The 19,999-nt window shown below is 52.2% G+C and overlaps 1 protein-coding gene across 3 annotated transcripts in view; it reads left to right on the top strand.

The window, feature by feature from the left end:
* MINDY4 (MINDY lysine 48 deubiquitinase 4) overlaps positions 1-19,999 on the top strand; it is a 108,341-nt gene that overhangs the window by 39,822 nt on the left and 48,520 nt on the right. For all 3 annotated transcript variants that reach the window (XR_010381625.1, XM_010988047.3, XM_064487474.1), the window contains exons 6-10: positions 1,142-1,200; positions 5,916-6,022; positions 8,416-8,532; positions 9,756-9,844; positions 18,694-18,795. Coding sequence is in view for 2 of the 3 variants with exons in the window: in XM_010988047.3 (XP_010986349.1) it covers positions 1,142-1,200; positions 5,916-6,022; positions 8,416-8,532; positions 9,756-9,844; positions 18,694-18,795 (474 nt within the window). In the remaining variant the exon portion in view is untranslated. The remainder of the gene's footprint in view (positions 1-1,141; positions 1,201-5,915; positions 6,023-8,415; positions 8,533-9,755; positions 9,845-18,693; positions 18,796-19,999) is intronic.

The following is a 19,999-nucleotide window of genomic DNA, read 5'->3' as shown; positions in this document are numbered from 1 at the left end:
CCTCTGTGTTGACCCCTCCATATCCTTCTATTGCCCCTCCATGCCTTAGCCCCTGTTTCCAGCTTGTTCTTTCACCATTCCCACAGGAATGCTTGCAGAATCCTGGTAGCAAAGGGGCATAGGAATTTTGTGGTTTTGAACTGAGGAAAATGGGCTTGACTGAGTGGGGAGGACAAGGGGAGACTTAGGACTGCCTGGGAGAGGTGGGAAGGAACTCTGTGTTCCAGCGCAGGAGAAAGGAACCCGGAGTCCAAGCAGTATGTGATCAGGGATTTGGTACTGCGCGTCCTCCGAGGTCTTCCACTCAGCCCCTTCATACATCGCCAGGAGGAAGCCAATTCAATAGAACGTACTGTGTCAAGATTACGATTGTTACTTCAATCATATCTTACCCTGCAAGGATGTTGGAGGAAAATATATTTCAATGCCATGTTCAAAAGAGCTGTCATTTTTAACATAGTAAATGGGTTTTTCAAGAGGGTGATGTAATGTTATTATTTTTAATACATCCTTTTAAAAAATGATTTTACTTTAGTTCAGAATGATGCACGCTGAAGAGAAAAAAAATCTAAAGAGAGCCGAAGCACAGGTGGGCCATTTTATGAAAGCTCTGGGTGCACATCCTTGAATTTACAAGTCAGAATCACTGGACATGTTCTTTGGTGCATTCTAGAGGTTTCTTGTAAATGGCTGCTGATAGCTTTAGAAGAAAGCTGGGAGAAAGGCAACAAACAATTGAGATTAAAAAAATCTGGGCAGTGATTGCAAGAATTCGGGGTGTGTGTGTGTGTGTGGGTGTGTGTGTGTGTGTGATTTCCCAGCAGTATTACAGTCACATCAGCAAATTAACTTGCAAGTGTCAAACTACAGGGTTTATCAGCCTATATTGGCTGCTCTGCGTGTGTGTGTGTGTGTGTGTGTGTGTACAACTGAAAAGCACCTGGAAGTATATAGTCCCACCCAATGTGGAACCTGTGGCTCAGAGAGGGGGAGTGCTGGTGCAAGGCACACACAATGCCACAGGCCAAGGCTACAGAGAATCCATCTCCTGAAGCCCCATCCAGTGCTCCTCCCATTCTTCTCTGCTGTTTGCATTTCTCTGTCATTCTCCTCCATACACTGACATTTCCTTTTCTTCTAGGAGAAGTCAGTTGCCAGTGTCCAACAAAGTCGACAACGAGCCAGGTGTTCTGCAGCTTGGTAGGTACCACTGGGGCCTCTGTGCTGTGCTCATCAAGGTCTAGGGGTCTTCATTTGGTCTGTCTGGGAGATGGTGGGTGGTGGGGCTCTCTGCTGGCTGGGGTGGGGACTCCTCTCCTCCTACTTGACCTCAGGAGGCAGGGGCTGGCCCAGGGAGTAGAGCAGGCTGGGCTTCTCTCTTTTTGGTTGATGTCCAAATCCATCTTCCACTGCCTGTCTTTCCTGGAGAAATCCTTATAAGAAGTCTGGATATTTTTAGAGCCGCAATGGGGGCAGGGGGTGGGCAGAGGAGTCTTTTCCTCATTTGGAGGTTCTTTTAGGGTCACTCAGCATCTTCAGCGGTCTCCAGAAGTCAGTTCTTAGTCACAATATCAGTCCAGGTCTGTCTAGAGAAGTCCATCCTTTAAAAATGTTTACCCATATACTATTGAGGTGTAAAATACAGGGAGGTGCATCAGTGCACGAACCTCTGATGTTCCGCTTGGTGCCCTCTCACACGTGTATACATCTGGGTAGCTCCTCTCTAAGATCAAGATAAGAACATACCCATCTGCTCTTTCATTTTGAAGCCATGTACTTTTTTTTTTTTCCTGTTTCTGGAATTCTCTACTCGCCAAAGACTGATGTGTTTGCTGGTGTTGGCAAAAGCAGCAGTAGAAAAAAGGATGACGACCAGGGACCAGACATGAAAGGACGAGGCTTGGGTGCCATTGACGTTTGCTCTTCTGGAAGCCGGCAGTTTACCTGTGGGACCATTTTGGTGCACAAGAGCTGCTCACATCCTCTTCCTCTCCTTTTAAGCACTTTCTTTTACACCGAAGGAAGAAAGCAGCTCGCCCTTTAGAAGTGACTTGTGTGAGACACGCCGTCTGACAGTTTGCTTTGATGAGGTTGAAAGGCAGGGGCCGGCCTCTGAATCATGGAAGCAGGGGTTTGTTTATTCTGCTTAGTTTGCTTCAGAAGTAGCAGTTGCTCAGAGTTTTCACCATCAGAAGTGGCCAGTGGGATCAGCTGGTCTACCGAGGAAGGGGCAGATTTCGTTCCGCACACGGCTATGCAGAATCAAGTACAGAGCCAGGAAACCCTGGCATCCGAAGCCTTTCTGTAAAGCGCTTTAAGGTTTTCTAATGAAAGCCACTCCTCTTTGGACATAAACTGAAGCAGTTCCCGGCTTTCAGAACCCAGAGGGCTTCCATTGGAAGGAAGGCTTTTAGCAATTCTCTCAGAACCCAGCTGTTTGAAGTATTTGAGTGTTTTCCGGAGGGAGGCCGACCCCTCTTTGCTAGTGGCTCAGCTGACGATTTAGAGACAAAAGATTAAGAGGTCATGAAACCCAGTCACTGAGAGAAAGAAGAGAAGTTTGGGGTGAGGGATCAGAAACAAGGAATAATATTTGGTTAGAGGAACAACATTCCCTTCCCCAGCCCAGTTCAGTTTTCTTTGGTTCAAAGAAACTCAGCAAACTTCTGTTAGCAGCCACGTGCCCAGGCACAGACAGGACTGTTGAAAGCAGCTGGAGGTGAATGAAAAGTAGCCTTGCCTTCTTGGAGGGCGGGTTTGGGTGGCATGAGAAAATAGAGGTGTCCTTTGATGGCAACAAGCAAAGCAGATGACCAGCAGCTCTTCACCACTTCAGGAGGCTTATAAGCCAAGCTCGGTGGTGGGTTCTGGAAGTTTCCATAGTGAGGTGGTGTTTAGACTGGGCTCCAAAAGGTGGTCAAGTTCTCGTTAAGCAGTGATGTGAAACGAATGATGTTTGGGGCCATCTCTGGCTGTGTGTCTGGGTGGGTTTTAGGGGTAAGAGCCTGGATCTTGGGAGACTGGTGAGGGGGCCATTGTTCTTTCATGGGAGACTATGGGTATTTCAAGACCCTGCTTAAGTATTTCTCTCTTATGAGAAGCTTCCCTGATCCTTTATGGCAGAATTATTTGTCTCCTGCCTTTTGCTCTTACAACCTTTGTACCTGTCGCCATTTTAGCACTTACGTCGGGGGCTCTGCCTCCCCCTCTAGTCGGTGAGCTCCTTGAAGGCAGGGATGGTGTTTTCATCATCTCTGGCCCTCCTCTGTCACACATAATCCCTGGCACATCGTGAGTGCTCAATAAAGTGCTCTGTGAACAAGTAGAAAAACGATGACACTTTCTTGTAACCAAGGAGCGAAAAAGGCTGGAGGGGAGCGTAAGAGGCACTCCAGAGGCAGGATAATCGGGAGGCTGGAGCGGCGTGGTATGTGGGAGAGGGCTGAGGTTTTGGCCTGGGTCCCTGGTGGAGGGTTGGGGAGATGGAGTCTGTTATCATAACGGAAGCTTGGGGAGGTTCTGTGCTGAGATCTCCGAGTCTGGGGTGTTGGGGTACTTCCAGGGGAAGATATCTTGTAGTCAGTGGGAAGTCCTGAGTAGGGACATGGGAAAAGAAGTATACTGGTCTCTATTTAGTATTCCTATATATATGTATATGTTTTCCTCCAAAGGATAAATAAAATGGTATAGGAAACAAAATTCCTTGCTTCTTTTCAATCAGGTATTTACAGCAGGGACTTGAAAACAGCATTTCCAGACCAGCAGTCTTTGCAGCTGGTTTTGTCTGCCTGGCCGACGTGTCTTGCTGGAGTGCTTTTGTTTTTCTTTGCATGGCGGTCCCGCCACATCTGGGCCCAAGGCCTGCTACGCAGTCCTCAACCAACTCCCTCCACAGGCGCCAACTGCCTCCTGGCAGAAGCCAAAGGAGGCTGCTTCTTGCTGGGGGCTCCACTCCATCAGCCCCCACTCTGGGGCTCCCAGCCTCCACCCTCAGACTTACTTCATGGGACCTGAGCAGAGCACATTTCAGTCCCAGCTCCCTCCTATACAACCTCAGACTAAACAGAAGCCTCCGAATAGACTTAAGTCCTGCCGCTTCTGGGCCTCCAGGAAACAGTGGGGACTGAGGCATTGCAGGTCCTTCAGGGCCTGGTGGAAGCACCCAGTTACTCTCCCCCTATGGTTTGGGCCTCTGGTGCCTTCAGATGAATTAATCACACATCTCTATTCCCTCATGAACATTCTCAGTACTGATCTTTGCAAAGCCTGCCCATCGGCCTCCCCCCGACCCTCTCCTGCCCTCTTGCCTCCCTTCCTTATTTCTCTTGCATCCCACCCCCACACTCCATGACCCCGCTCTCCATAAGCAACCATTCTCTGGTATTTAGTGATTTCTTCTTGCTTGTGCACGTTCTTGCAAACTGTGTAGTGTTGTTTTGTGTGCATGTGTTTCTAACGGATGTAAACAGTGCTGTGTTGCGTATCTAGTTTGCTTTCTTACTTCCTCTACCCAGCACCATGTTTTTAAGACCCGTGTATGTTGCTGGGTGAACATCTGGTCTTTATTTCAGGGTATTTTTGGAAGACCACAGTCACAGGCTTTTTCAGAGACCCTAACTAAGAAAGGTTTTCCTTTAAATTCCAGACTTATTAAAAAAAATTTTTTCAGCCTAAAGGTAGAATCTGTCTCCTTTTCTGTGGACTGAGACTCTAGGATTTGGTCTCCTGCTGTGCCTGGTCCTCCTCCAGGGAGAAAAGCAGGCTGTAGAACTAGATTTAAGCATGTGTCCTGGGGGTGTCGGCCTTTGGACACTATCTCAGAAGATGTGGGACAGGAACAGTGACATCTCTATAGTCCCAGATGCACGGAATTATGGCAGAGAATGTTGCTTTCTCAACAGTGTGGCATGCTTTTAAAATAATCATTTAATCTTGGGAAAATGGGAAAGAAGGTCTCCAGAGAGTCTCTGGAGACTGGCCTGCTCAGCTCTGCCAGCATAATTGCCTTGGGCTGTTTTCGCTTGGGTCCTTCATCTGAGTGTTCTGGTAAATGCTGCGGCAGTGAGTGTAATGGCAAGAGGGAACCTCACCGGCAGGGAGGGCACGGGCTGCTGCCGCCAAGACTCACGATGGGACCCTCTCTGGGCGTCAGCTGCCCTCGCCGTAAGAGGACTGTATCCGGAATGTGACTTAGCGTCCCCTGTGGCTGGAGGTCCAGGGAGGTCTGGCTGGCAAGATGGCAGAGCGGTTAGGAGTTGGCCTGGGTTTATATTCTGTCTCTGCCGCTTTCTATCTGTGTGACTTTAGGCCAGTTACTTAACTTCTCAAGCCTCAGTTTCCTCATTTGTAAATGGGAGTGATGATAATTACTGTCTCATGGGGCTGTTATGGGGCGTAGGTGATAAAACACAAGTGGTCAATGAATGGAAGCCACAGTAGTGATAGTCCATTACTCCTATTACTGTTCTCTCAGGAATGGGGGCATTTTCTTTCCTAACTCTGCCCTCTTCATGTTCATCCTCAGGGGGATGGATTTGTGGGTTACGCCCACCTTTTGTAAGAATTGTGTCTGAGCCAGGCTTTTCTGGGCCTGACTCGACAGCGTAGGCCCAAGGCCCTTGTTTCTGCATGTCCACAGGCAGAACTTTCTAGTGGACAGATAGCCAAGTCCCACTTGCCAGCATCCTTGGACCTGTGTGGGGGTGACAAGGAGCAAGGGCTCTCTCTCTGCCTTTTTCCTTCTGATGAAGGCTTAGGAGCCCCAGAGGGGACAGGGGTGGATGGTGGAGGAGCCCTCTTCTCATTCCAACCATCGCAAAACTCATCTGTGTCCTGGGTGTTAAATGGCTTCCTAGTCTTGGTTTGCTCTCCGCGAATCATAACAAGGAGCTCACGTGGCCATGGTTTTCTTTCAGAGGATGTGGAGGATGAACTGGTCAGGGAAGAAGTCATCCTGTCTCCAGTCCCGTCAATGCTCAAGCTGCAAGTAGTGTCAAAGCCCATCGACCTCTCAGTGGCAAAGGTGGGTGTCAGTTGAAAAGGATGAGTTGATACGTCTTGATTTGACTTGGTGTGGATGAGGTGATTTTCATCGCTCCTGCCCCATTCATCTCATCATCGTCTCTCGGTCACTGTTAAAATGGAAATTTGTGTGTGATGTGGAAGAAAACCTAAACTGAGAGTCAGAAAAACGGGTGTCTAGTCCTGGCAGCTCCCTTTCCCTCTCCAAGACAAAAGGTGAGGATACAACCTCCTCCCACTCAAACATTCCAGGATCCAGCTTTTCTTTCGGTCCAGAGCTGCTTCACTGCATCCTCAGTGGGCAACTCCAGAACTGTGATGGGACCAGGATAATTGTCCTCATTAGCTTGACTCTGCTTCTGCACTGGTCCCCTGAGCTGGGTTCAGGCTGGGTTGCAGTGAGGGAAGGACAGGGAATTGTTACCAATTCTTCAGCACCATCTGGGTTCGCACCAGTGGCCTCCTGGAGTCACAGGGCTTAGGGAGCCGGTTCCTGGCCTTAGCAGCCTCCTCTGCAGAGACCTCCTCTGCGGGGATGTCCTGGATTCCTCACCATTTCCGCTGCAGGATGGCCTCGCCCTTCCCCAAGGTTCCTGTGGGATGGAATGCCGCTCCTACTGTCCTCCGCTGGCTCTTCAGCCAGGAACCAGGAGGGAAAAAATAAAACTCCTGGGGACAGAGCTGACCCTATTCTCTTGCTACTTCCCAAGTATTTACTCAGCATACATAAAAAGGTCAAAGGTTTTTCGAGAGGTTTTTGTCCTTCTCCATCCTCCCCTCCTTTTCCCTTCCTTCTTTTGACACCACAGGGTGTCAGACACGTTTAAGTCGCCCCAAGCCTGGGAATAAATGCTCTGGCTGTAACCACAGGGCAATGATTCTTTGGGAGGGGCCCTCAAGGCCCCTAAAGACCACCGAGCAGTAGCATCTCCAAAAGCACCTGAAAAACTGAAAAGGAGGACCCAGGACACATGGCATCTGCAGCAAGTAGGACCCAGGTTTCCAGGCTTCTAACCCTGTGACCTGACAGCCATTCCGTGCCTAGCTGGGAGCTGTCACTCTGTGATTGAGAGAACAGACATAGGCTTCAGCCAGAACACTCAAGGTCCTGTAGTTTCTAGGCTTTCGGGAAGCTCAGTTCAACTACATGGACGAGTGCAGTTGGTGCAGGAAGGGGAACCAAGCCCTGACAGGTGAATTCACCCATCCCTGTCTCCTGTGTGCCGCCAGCCCACATTTGATGACATGTAGACATATGCTGTTATAGAGATTTTCCTTGTACTTAATGAAATGGAAAAAAAAAAACTGATTCTGGAGAGAAATAATATGAGCATGTAGAAAAGATCTGACCCAGAGGAGGGGTCTGAGGGAGTAGTGACAGAATCCACGTGTTGGCCCTTCAGATGTAAAATCGTGGCAGAGAGAGAAGCAGCCGGCATGAAGGAGGAGCATCTGGGGAAGGCTCTGCTTTCCCATCCAGGGGCTGGTCGCTGGGGACGGTTTGGCACTTCCTGGGGCTCTGGCAGGTGAGGCTTAGATTGCTGGGAGCTCAATTTCAGCCAGAAGTTTTGAGAAGAAAGAGCTATGAAAAAATGGAGGAGCTGCCTTGGAAGGTGGTGGGAACCGCTTCACTTGGTGGCTGGGATGTCCAAGCCGAGTTCCTGGGGGAACCACTAACCAGTGACAGCGTCGAGGAGGTGCTTACGTGTTGAAAGTGGTTGTACTAGTGTGGGGTTGGCAGACTTTTTCTGTCAAGGGCCAGGTGGTGTATTTTTGGCTCTCTGTTACAATCACGCAACTCTGCCACTGTAATGTAGAAGCAAACACAGACGCAGTGTAAGCAAATGAGCATTGCTGCTTTTCAATACAACTTTATTTACAAAGTAAGTGGGGGGCCGGATTTTGCCTATGGTCTGAGTTTGCTAAGCCTGTGCTAGGGCACCAGTTCTCAAACTTGACTGCACATTGGAATCACCTGGGGAGCTTTTAAAACTACAGATACCAGCATCTGATGCCCGGGGTTCCGCGTTAGTCGGCCTGGCATGCGGCCTGAGCATTCAGGCTTCATAGGTGATTATAGCGCGTAGCCAAGATCTTCCAAGTTCCCCTGAATATCTAAAATTTTGTGTTTCATGAGTGGATAGATTCTGGCCTGGGTCAGCACAGGCTAGTTGGGTTTATGGATGTTCCAGAGGTAAGACCCTCAGGGTCAATTTTCTCTTTCCTCAAATATGAGAAGAATGGGTTTGCAAAATAAAAAGAAAACAGATGACCCTTTTGGAAAATAGATAACCCTGCTGGAATTCAAGACCAGCTCCTGTGGGAATGCAAACACCCAGCAGTGTATTGTTGTTTGCTTTTAAAATAACTAATAAAACTCTCTTCTTTTGACAGGACATAAAGACCCTTCTGTTTGGGTCCAGCTTTTGCTGTTTCAATGAAGAGTGGAAACTTCAGAGTTTTTCCTTTAATGACGCAGCCTCGTTAAAATATGGCATTGTGCAGAACAAGGCAGGTTGTTTTTAAGCTTCCTGGGGACCTTTCTATGGGCCCATCACAGATAGGGGCACACATCCCCCAGCCTGGTAAATCCCGTGAGAATTTCCCGAGCCAGCCCCACATTTGCCGAGTTGTCACGTGGGCAGGAACTTCACGTGTGGCTGGCAGAGCAAGAGCCGGGAACGTGCCGCCTACCATGACTGATGCATGGTGCTGGAATCCTCTCTGAGAGGGAACAGAAGGGGGCCCTGCGTCTGGCTGGGAGCACCAGAGAGCGTCCTTAGGCTGAGGATTGAGAAATGACTTTGCAGGTAGAGCTGGAGAAAGGACACTGGAGGCAGGTGGCAGCATGAACAAAGGATGGCCATGTGAAAATCCAGGGGATGCAGGAAGTGGCAGAAGTACCAAGGGTGAGGACCAGAAGCGAGTAAAGAGGAGGTGTGGTCTAAGACAGGGAAAAGTAGGTAGATTGTGGCAGGATTTGAAGGTGGCTGATACACATTTCCCAAGATATGCACTTTCAGGACCAGATGATGCTCAAAATCTCGTAGCTCATCCGGGTTCCATTTCTGAAGCCCCAGGAGCCTCCGCTGCCCCATTCTACCTGAGGAAGAACCCTCAGACTTCCGTCCCTAATGTAACCAAGTCAGCATGTCTTCTTGCACCCGAGTTCAAGGTCGCCCACAACCTGCTGCTCTGACAGTCCTTGCACCTGTTGATCCCTACAGAGGTGAGACACACCTCTGTAAGACACACCCAAAGGGTTACTGAGGCAGGTCGCAGTCCAGGCTCAAGATTGCTCACATACGCGGAGGCTGTCCAAGGGGCTCGCTTCTGGCTGGGAGGGTCAGAGAAGCCTTCCTGGGAGGAGACCTTAGGATGGGCCTTGAGGGCTGAGTAGACAATTGACACCCTCAGCCTGTGGACGTGGAAACATGTCCCTGGATGACAGAACACCCATGGTGACACACCTGACTGGTGATAGAGTCACTTTCCTCCCCTCACACACTGCAGACTTTTTCGTTCCTCTAGCCATGGGCGCCAGGGCCTTTGTCGCCCCTGATCTGTGAGTCAGAGTCAGTGCTTCACTGAATGTCGCCAGGTCAGAGGCCCCTGTTAGAGGGGCATGGGCTCCCCGTGTTTTGTAACCTGTGGACAGAGGCTAGTTCTGGAGGAGCAGACCGCTCTGCCCTGGGTCAGTTCTCACAGGCTCTAACGCGTGTCCTTCGTTGCAGGGTGGTCCCTGTGGGGTTCTGGCAGCTGTCCAAGGCTGTGTTCTACAAAAACTCCTGTTTGAAGGAGATAGCAGAGCTGACTGCGCTCGGTAAGTCAACGCTCATTCCGGCAATATCTTCTTTTCCCAAGGCTTTTCCGAACTGTCCAGAAAAAATAAGCAAGGAAACGTGTGTGTTCCCTGATATTTCCTGTCTTCTGGAAAGGGAAATGGCGGCTGGCTAACAGGGCCAGCGCTGGCCAGTTTAAATGACCTGCATGCATTTGTTTCTAAGAGCAGGGAGGCTTGGTAAGTCCTGTTCCACGTAGGAAGCGGCGGCTGGAACAACATTGACACTCAGGCCACCCCCTCCTCAGGAGTGGAGCGCAGCGGCTGCCCAAATCCTGTCCATACGCATGTCAACGTGCCGACCCCGCCACTGAGTCCAGGTCTCCCCTCCCTCCCCGCGTTACCCCGCCTCTGCCAACACCATCTCCACGCGGTCCAGCCAGCCCCGCAGGGCACGGCTTCCCTCCCTTGGGCCGCTCATTCTCCACCTCCCACGCTGAGTGCCTGCACGTGGCACCTCTTTCTCATTCTCACTCAACAGACGTTTCTGGAACATTGTCTGTGTGCAGGCACAGGTGATACAGAGAGGAATGGATGCATTCTCTGTTCTCCAGAGTGCCCTGTGAGGTTGAGGGATGGACAGAAAACTGTAATCCTGCCTTGTGGTTAGTGCTAAGACAGAAGGCTTGCAGAGGTGCTGGCCGGTGCTGGGGCCAGCTGGGCCAGTTTGAGGAGGCAGCCCTCTTACCTTAACCAGTAACTGTGTGCCCAGTTCTGAGTCACCCTCAGAGCTACAGAACTTCTGGCACTTGGGTTTTTTGTTTTTTTTTTAGTTGAATTCTAACATACATACAGAAGAGTACACAACTCATACATGTTCTGCTTAATTAATTATTGCAAAATCACACACCCAGATCAAGAAGGAAAATATGTCCAGCATCCTGAACAATGCCTATGTTCTTGATATAGGCATTTTAGTCTTTTTTTTTTTTTATTTTTAAGATACCGAGACCCATCCCCTATTTATTCATGTTCAGATTCCTGGGAGAGACACTGGTTCCCCAGACATCCAGCCAAGCTCTGTACAAATGAAACACATTTTACGAGCTTAGAGGATGTGGCCTTAGGGTCCAAGTGAAGGTAGCCTTTCATGCTTGGCATTTTATACTTTGTCCAATAATATAATTTGCCCAATTACTTTACAAAGCCATAATTAAGGATGTTTTCACTCAAGCTGAAAGATGCTAACCACAAGCATGGCATAACCATAACCAGAAGCCTGGCGACATAACATTTCCACAGCAAGGTCTCACCTTGTCCCGTTCTCCTCCCTACTGCCTGCCCTGGAGTCCAGTCCAGCAAAGTGCCGGCCACGCCGTGGCTGGGAGAGGCCTGCGCAGTGCCCGATGGTCAGGGCTGCTCCTGGCTGACTGGGTGGGGCTGCCTAAGTGAGGGGCCTCTGGCTGCCCAGCCTCAAAGAGTGCAGGGACCCTCTCTGGGCGTATATACACCCCCTGCCCACCTCCCCTCCTTGCACTGGAGAGGAGCACACTGGGAGAACTCAGCAGGTGCTTGGAGGGGATGCAGGGCTCAACACGGCAGCTGTGGCCTTGCCATCATGGCACCAATGGTTAAACATGAGAGCCAGATGAGTAGGAGGTCCCGGGGGACATTCAGGGAGCTCAGGGCCCACCCAGCACGAGGAGGGGTGGGCAGGCTTCCCCGGGGGAGTGACGTTTTAATCTTACTGAGATCTGGAGGAGGAATAGTACTCCTGGTTCGCCTCACAGGCGTCCTTGTACAAGCTTGCTCCTCCCTCGATGTCTCCCTTCCCAGCAGATCCCTCAGACTCCTTCCCCGGCTCCTCACCACGCAGAGGCCATGATTTCACGGGGGCCTTCCGCGACCTCCCAGCTAAGACAAACCCAGGCCAGCCTCCAAGGCCCCTTACCAATGGGTGTCCTTTTTACTGCAGTCATTACCTGCCCATTGTCTGCCCCCTAGAACACAAGCCCCCTGAGAACAGGGGCCTTCCTGGGCTGCCTGGTTCATAGCCTGTCCCTGGCATCCAGCCCAGGGCCTAGTCCACAGAGGAGGCCCTCGGAATTTTTGTTAAATGAACGCATGGGCGAATGCATGAGCTATCCAGACCAACAGGGAGGGGAGGGGATGGTATTCCAGTAAAGAGAACAAAGAGTACAGAGGCCTGAGGGCAGGGAGAGGAGCTGAGAGTGACCTGGGGGGGCCAGGGCGGAGTGTAGAGGGGCAGGGTGAGACCCGGGCCAGTGGGTGGGTCAAGGCCAGGCTGCCAGAGGGGCCCCAGGGCCCAGTGGTCTGCTCAGGTCAAGCCTTGGCCCTCGTGGAAGATGTTTCATAACTCTTTTCAGCCCCATGCCCCTTCAGAGCTGCTTTTGAACTTGGACTTTGGACTTCTCAGGAGAGGCTGTGGATCATTTCCCAAAAGTTCAGACAGGGGTGTTTAAGTTGGTTCCAGGAAGGGCCATTTCTACCCAGGGCACAGGGCAGGCCTGGTTCCTTGTCTCCTGCCCCCACTCCCCCACTAAGAGGAAGAGGGAACCTCTGGGTCCCCAGACAGATCCCCGGGAGTGAGTTCTGCTCTCCACACCAGAGAGGGGGCCAGTGCTTGGAAGGCAGAAGGCCATCAGGTTGGGGGCCCAAGATGGGCTCTGGGTAGAAAGAAAACTGTACCAGCTGTGGGAAGTGAGTTCTCTCCCACTGCCCACTTACTGCCAGTCAGCCACCAGCCAAGCACTGACTCAGGCTCCCGTTTATATCAACAGTTGTCTATTTAGTCACCAACGATGGTGAATTCTGCGAAGGCCCTGCTGGGGAGGAGGGGGTGGACGGAGGAGGGGTTTCTGCTGTGGCCCCCAGGGGCTCCCTGTTAGCTGGGACCCTGAGAGGATAGTTGGGGCCAGCGTAGGTTGAAGACCATCGGAGGCCGGGCTGGTGGGGCAGAGCTGGGTCCTGGGGGCAGTGGTGGGTGGGCAGAGGGGGAAGAGGTTGGAAGGAGCTACTGGCTGCTGGGGGTTATGTGTGGAGTGAGCCCTACTCTGGGGGGAAGGCTTCCTGGCTGGGCTAGAGGACGTCTGTGCTGAGCTGCCAGGAGAGCTCGGGCTGCTGGCCAGGGCCCCTCACCTCCTGCAGGAAGCAGGGAAGGATTCACGCTACAGAAAACTGACCTCACCTTCCTTTGGAGCCCCACAGCTATGGGTGCTCCATGTAAGTCCCTCCCCTGTTGTGTCCCTCCCCCTGCCCCACAAGCCTTGCACCCAGAGCTGCTCTCCATGCAGGCTGAGCATAGAGGACCAGCTTCCTGCTCACGTCGCCAGCAGAGCTGGCCCGGGAGTGGGCATTCTTTATACCCAACTGAGAGGGAGGAGCGGAGATCTAGGCCCCATGACCTGGCCCTCTAGTCTGGCCAGGGCTGCTGAAGGTGCTACGGGGACTCAGGAAGATATGGCTCTGAGGGGGTCCCAGTGGTGGTGGGCTGTGGGCAAGGGGTGTCAGCTGCCTCCACACCCCTCCTTTCCCTTGTCCTCCCACTTCCGCTGCTGTGGGCCTGGTTTTGCTGAGGTATGAGCCTGCCTCAGGGGCTGGAGGGTGATTGCGGGTGGGAGGGGAGAGTCCTTTTGGGTTCAAGCTAGGACTTGGGTCAAGCCAAGGCTGAGGGGGAGTGAGGGGCTGGGGCCTCGGGCTGGCAGCAGAGGAGGGAGGTAAGAGTAGAGTTTGGATCACTGTTTGCTGAGGTGAGGCCCTGCAGATCAGAGACCACAGAAAGGCCTTGCCAAGTGGGCATTGGTGCAGCCTGTGCCAAGGCTGGGGGGAGTGTCCAGCTCTGTGGTCCTTAGCCTGTGTCCAGGGCGGGGATTGCTGAAAAGAGTGCTGGACTGGCCAGAGACCTGGATTACAGTTCAGTCTTGAGCGAGCAAGGCCTCACTTTCTCCATTTGTGAATCTGTCCTGCCCAAGTCTGACTCAGTCAGGAAATGCAGGCCAAGTCCTTTGTAAATCGTGAAGGGCTGTGCAAATGAGTGGGACCTCGAGACCGCCTGCCGTGGTACATACAGGGGAACTGCGTCCCAGTGAGGGGAAGGTGCTTACCCAGGGTCACACCTGGCCTCTGTGACAGAGCCAAGCCTGTCACGTGACACCCTGTCATATCATGCTGGCTGTGCCCTGTAAGACACCGAGCAACAGGAGAGCCAGAGAGGCCAGGAAGGGGTGAGGGGGCGGCTCCGGGAGGCTGTCTTGAGCTTGAAACACCCTAGGGTTCGACCCCCAGACGGACTCTCAGTGACCAAGGTGCGGCTCTGTAGTTTACGAAGGGCTTCTGGGAAGAACCTCCCAATTTTTCCTAATTTGGAAAAAAAAAATCAATATAGAAGAGTTCAGAGAGTAATACAGCAAACTCCTGGGGGCCCGCTGCCTCACGTGAGCCAAGGGTGACATTTGACACCCCTGCGGGAACCTTCTCAGCCCCAGCTCTTTTGGTTTCATTGATTCCTTTATACAGTTTCAGGACTGATTGACTGAGTCACTGATGTTGCTGCATGGGCTGTGTATGCTGAGCTGGGTTTGTGCCTTCAGGACTCCCTTTTGACTCTGAAATTCCAGGATTTCAGAAATGATCCAGCTTAAAAAAAAAAATAAGCAGACAAGCTCCTCTGTTCCTTTCAGGAACACCACGATGGCCCGCAGGCCACACAGAGGCGGCCCCTGCAGCTGCACAGTGAACTCTGGGCCCTTGCTGGGCTCCGGGACGGTGGGTCATCCTGCGCTGGGTCTGCAGGCCTGGGCGAGGGGCGGGGAGTGGTCCCCTGCTTGCTGTCTCCCCCACAACGGACAGGGAAGTGGTTCTGTGAAAGCAGCACGAGGTTGTGACTGCGCCCTCCAGGGAAGTCATGCTGAAATAAAGGCATCTTGGCAGGGGTGATGTTTTTTCTGCAGGACTGTCTGTCTTCATTACGACTCATTCCATCAGGCCGGCAGCCCGCCTCTCCTCAAACGGGGAAGACAGAGCCTGGCAGCAGGATCTGGTGTTTTTCCACTTGAGGAGGGGCTGTGCCGGCCGGCTTGGCTCGTGGGAAAAGATAGTGAGCCTCGTTCTTCTGTGGGCCTGGGGAGAGCCACGGACAAGGGAGCTGTCCTCTCACCCCCATTTCCCTTATCAACTGGGAAAGTCAAGGCCCAGAGAAGGAGGGGCACTTGCTCAGGGTCTCTCTGGACACTAGTTAGCAGAGCCAGGCTCGGAACCCAGGTCTGGTGGTCCCCAGGTCAGCCTTGGCTTCCCACCCTCCTCTAGCAGCTTTTGACCCTGAGATGGGGCAGAAAGACCTACAGTCATTCACCGGCTTTCCTCTGATCTTTTCAGCCTAGTGGGCACATCAGAGTGGATGGGTCAGCCTGTTTTGAGATGATTAGAGTAGAAACATCTCTTCAATCTGAAAGACTTGGGTAATTAAGCCAAAGATGGGATGTATTACTCCCCCACACCCGCTGCCATCCCTAGACAAATCCTGCCCTTCTACTGTGAGGAATAAGACTCTTTTAAAGAAACTTCTCTTGGTTTAAGAGCCCAGCCAGGTGCTAGATTCATGGTAGGAGTCTGATAAATATGTGCCTGACTGTTCAGGCCATACAGGACCATCCTGGTCACCGAAATGAAGGTGGACACTGAGTTACCTGGTGAAGGTGGCATCTGGGTGATTCACCACAGCGCCCCCTTCCCCTTGTCATCTGCAGCCACTGCAGCCCTGTCTACCCTGTGGCCAGGTCAATGGCAGAATGGCAAGGCTAAAATGATGCCCGGAGGCAGCTGGCTTGCTGCTGGCATTTATGGGTGGGGAGACAAAGGCCATTGAGGGTCAGGGACTTCCCCAAGGCCTTGAGTCAGGATAGGAGCCCAGGCCCCACCACCGTATTTCCCAATGTCACTGTTTTCTGGAAAGCTGTGTCTCCAAAGAGCAGGCTGGGGAAGGCCCAGGGAAGGATGGAGAGGCTAAATGGAAGCCAGTGAAAAGAACGAGGACTTTTATATAGAAACAGGTTCAAAGGGTCTGTAATTAGAGCCTGGGAGACGTGGAAGACAGGCTGGGCCAGGAGCCAGAGCCCTTGATAGCGCTGCACGTGCTGGGAAGACGGGCTCAGAGGCAAAGGGGTGCTGGTTCCCAACACCAGGAGCTCTGGACAGCTAGTTCCCCTCTCTCCCCTTCCTCCCCTTCCTCCCTCACTGCTGTTTCACTTTATTCAGTTTTTACTGTGTGGCTTTGGGTAAATCATTTAGTCTCTGCGCCTCAGTTTCCCCATTCTAAAAGAGGACAATAATAGTACCTCCTTCATAGGGTGGTTTTAATAATTAATGAAATAATATGAATGGAGTGCTTCTAACGGGGCCTGGCACATAAGCACTTAATATATGTTGGTTTTTAAAATCTTAATCTGTGGCTGCACTGAGAAGCTTTCAATCAAGCGTCGCCTGCTTCAGGAAGTTAGTGTAGAACACAGTGAATGATTGGAAGGTGCCCACTTAGTTCTGTCTGGAGGTTTTCAGCATAGATGTTCAGGGTGGAGTATACAATCCAGGCATAACTTTGCACCACTCCTACGCCTGTTGAGGGATCTAACTGGGGAGTGCCCTGGTCACATCTGTGCTGTAGGAAGAGCCCACAGTGAGTATGTGCAGTGAGGACTGGAGGGAGGGCAAGATGGACCAGCAACGTTGGTCGGGCACTGGCTGTACAGCCCAGCTGAGGAGCAGGGCACCCCAGTCCCAGGTGGGGGTGGGTAGGGAGGGGGCACGGGTACTCAGGAGGTGGGATTGACACGACTGACTGTCACCTGGGGCAGCACAGAAACAGGAGCTACAGTGATGATGGAGTCCACATTCACGAGTTCTGAATTCAAAAGAGATAAACGTCCAGTCCTTTCTCTTTTGTCTGACGAGCCCTACTTTCCAGGCCCCCCGCTGGCCCTTGGCATCCTCTCCTGAACCCAGAGCAACGTTTCCTCACCTTTGTTTTCATAGTTGACGGTGGCCTGGGGCAGCGCTCCTCACAGCTCGGGCCCGCCGGGTTTGCTGATGGTGTGGTAGCTGTTTCTAGGGAGCAGTGGGCTTCCTGAGGCTGCAGACGTAGCAGGCATTCTGTGTTTCGTTTCTCAAGTGGTTGAGTGCTTGTTTGTCTTACTGGGGTTTGAAGGATCGCCTGGTGTCAGCGGCTTGTTCTCACTTTCACATCAGATGTTGGGAGTTCATTTTTCCATGAACTCTTTGGCCACGGACTTGATGTTTCCATAAAAACAACAGCAATAGGCCTTTTTATTTAACACTGTCCACGTGCCAGGCACTTTACACACATCATCTCCTTTAAAGCTCCCAACGCAATGAAGGAAGTACCACTGTTATTGCCAGTTTAGGGATGGGGAAACTGAGGGACCCTAAGTCGCATCACCTCCCACCTTAAAGATATTGGACCACAACAGCCTGGGTGCAACAGCTGACTCAGTGTCCCGGGCACTGGACAGTGACCACAAGCTGTCTACCATGGTGACCTGTGTGCTGGTGTCCTGGTTCCTCTTTCCTACCCTGGAGAAGAAGGAAGAAATGCCCAGTCATCATCCACCCCCACAGCACACACACACTGCCGCCACCCCAGCTCAGCCTGGAGCTCAGGGGCTCCTTGGTGACTGACAACACTGAAACTCCCCTCTGTATCCCTCTGAGCCCCAGCAGGGTCTTCATCAAGCCCCTTTTATTTGTTAGGAAGTGAGACACTCAGACCCTCAGCCCACTTTTGCAAGAATTTCGAAAACCTTCCCAGAATCCAGGGGTGGTCTGTGGAGCCCTGGAGAAGTGACAGAGAAGCAGCGTCTGCATTCGGTTGCTGCCTCTTCTCTCTCATGCACTTTGAGCACTAGGGACCTCTTAGTTACTGGTTTTATGGTAAGAGATCGCTCTGCCACTTTTGACACCGCTGACTACCATCCTGTTTAAACCCTTTTGCCTCTAAGACTGTAGCAGCCCATCTCCCAGCTCTGCCTTTCCTGCCTTCCTCCCCCACCTCCTCCATTCGCCAGAGTTCCACTGGGCTCCGTCCTTGGCCGCTGCCTCCACCTTCCTCATTCTCTCTCTGGCAAATCTTAGCCACTCAAAGTGCTTAGGATTCCTACATGCTGGTGGTTCTTTAATCTCTGCTCAGCCCGGACCACTCTCCTGGGCGTTAGAGCAACAGCTTCACCTGGGGGTCCCCTATGCACCTCCAGCTGCCTCTCCCCTCCCCACCCCATATTCCTCATTTCAGCTGGTGGCATCACCATGCACTCAGTAAAAACCCAGTGGTCACCCATGTCCTGTGTCTAAGTAACCAGCAAGTCAGGCTACTTTCCCTTCACATGTGTGGTCTCATTTCCTATCAGCTGGTGGGAGCTCAGGGCACCTGCTTGCGTGAGCTGTCGTCTCCAAGGACCTGGGTGTCAGGGCTGGCCCGGGTAGGGCAGGGCTGTGCCTCTGCCTGGAGTGGGAGCAGTTCCCTGGCATGTTGAACTTGGCCCCCTGGGCTGCTCCTGTCAGAACTCATGGCCTTTTTTTCCACACACCTCTGGGCCTTGCCAAGCCTCCAGAGTCCCCTTTGCTCCCATGGGTGATTTCCTTGGCCTGCTCCTCCTCCAGCATACCTGCCCGGGCCCCTCCCTCAAGGCTCTTCCCTGGGTCCGCATCTGCGGAGGCACATCCCCCCAGGCTCCTCTTGAGTCCCTGGGCTGCAGGGCCCCTCTGGGTGGCAGAGGAAAGGACAGGCCGTCTGCCACAGGGCGGCGCTGTCTCTGACTTGTGTTCCCAGAGGCATAAACCCATTTCCTTTTTTTTGCCCCCAGGCAGCTGCAGCCTTCGAACGCCCACAGGACCCACTGCCTGGCCCTGGCCATCGCGGACATTGTGTGGCGGGCTGGGGGCCATGAGAGAGCTGTGATCACACTGTAAGTGCTTCCCAGGGCTGTGTTGCTAGCACTCAGTCTCGGGCGGGCACAGCTGCAGGCAAGCTGGCTGTGTGCTTTCCCGTCCTTGGGGAAATCATCTTCTCACGCAGGCTGTCTGGGCATAAGGACCATGTCTGTGTCCTCCCAGACCTCTGCCCTGTGCTCCAGGCCAGGAGGAGCCCAAAGAGTCAGCCTGATGTGCTGGGCAGCCCCGCCCTGGGAGACGGCCAGCCCTCCACACAGCTCTAGTCGAGAGGGGATCAGATCTGGGAGGACACCCCCCGCCCAGGGAGCCCTGGGGGACACAGCCGGCTCCCCCCTTCTATATTTCTCTAATCCAGACACTTTGGAAGACAGCCCCTCAGCTGACCCAGTCACTTGTACTGCTCCCCCCAGTCCCCAAAGCATGCTGCGGTTTGCTCTGCCACTTGGATCCCCGTTCCATTGACGAGGAGAACTCAGAGCATTGGGACGGTGGTGGCAGAGCCAGCACTGTCCTTTCCCTGCCGCCTCTGTCCTGCTGACGGATAAGCCATCCTCGTAATCCACACGGCTAGTCTGCTGGCTCTTCAGCCTGACCCTCTAGAGTGGAAGCATCATGCCATCCCAGCTGTGTGGCTAAGTTTCAGTAAAGGGGGTGCCCTATGGGGCCACGGGCCACATTCTGGTGGTGCACAGTGGTCAGTGGAGCACAGTACTTAAGAGAAGAGATTCCAGAGGCTGACTCCCAATGCTGTTGATTATTGACTGTGGAACTTTGGGCAACTGACTCACCTTCTCTGTGCCTAATCTGTTTACTTATCTGAAAAATAGGGATGATATTAATGATCACTTAATAGGGTGACTGTGAGAATTAAATAAGTCAATATAAATAAAATGATATATAATAGATGATAATAAGGAACTTGATAAGTTTAAATCACTTATCCATATAAATAAGTGATAAATAATAATAATACAAAGCACTTAGGACCAAGTCTAGCACATCTAAGTATCTGTCAGTGTTAGGTATCATCATCATCATTATCACTGTTGTTCCTACTGAGTGCTTGTGCTTGGTACCCATGTTCCAGGTAACTTACTAATGCTGGCCCTTAGGATCTGCATGGTAGCCCTAAGAGCAGATGGGGCAAAAATGCAATCCCTCCTCATTTTACAGGTTAGGAAACAGAAGCCCAGAGAGGGGCAATGGCTAGTCTAAGGC

Source organism: Camelus dromedarius, chromosome 7 (assembly GCF_036321535.1).
Source record: "Camelus dromedarius isolate mCamDro1 chromosome 7, mCamDro1.pat, whole genome shotgun sequence".
Lineage (NCBI taxonomy): Eukaryota > Metazoa > Chordata > Mammalia > Artiodactyla > Camelidae > Camelus > Camelus dromedarius.
The sequence above is the reverse complement of the archived record's forward strand: the minus strand, read 5'-3'. Positions and strand labels throughout refer to the sequence as shown.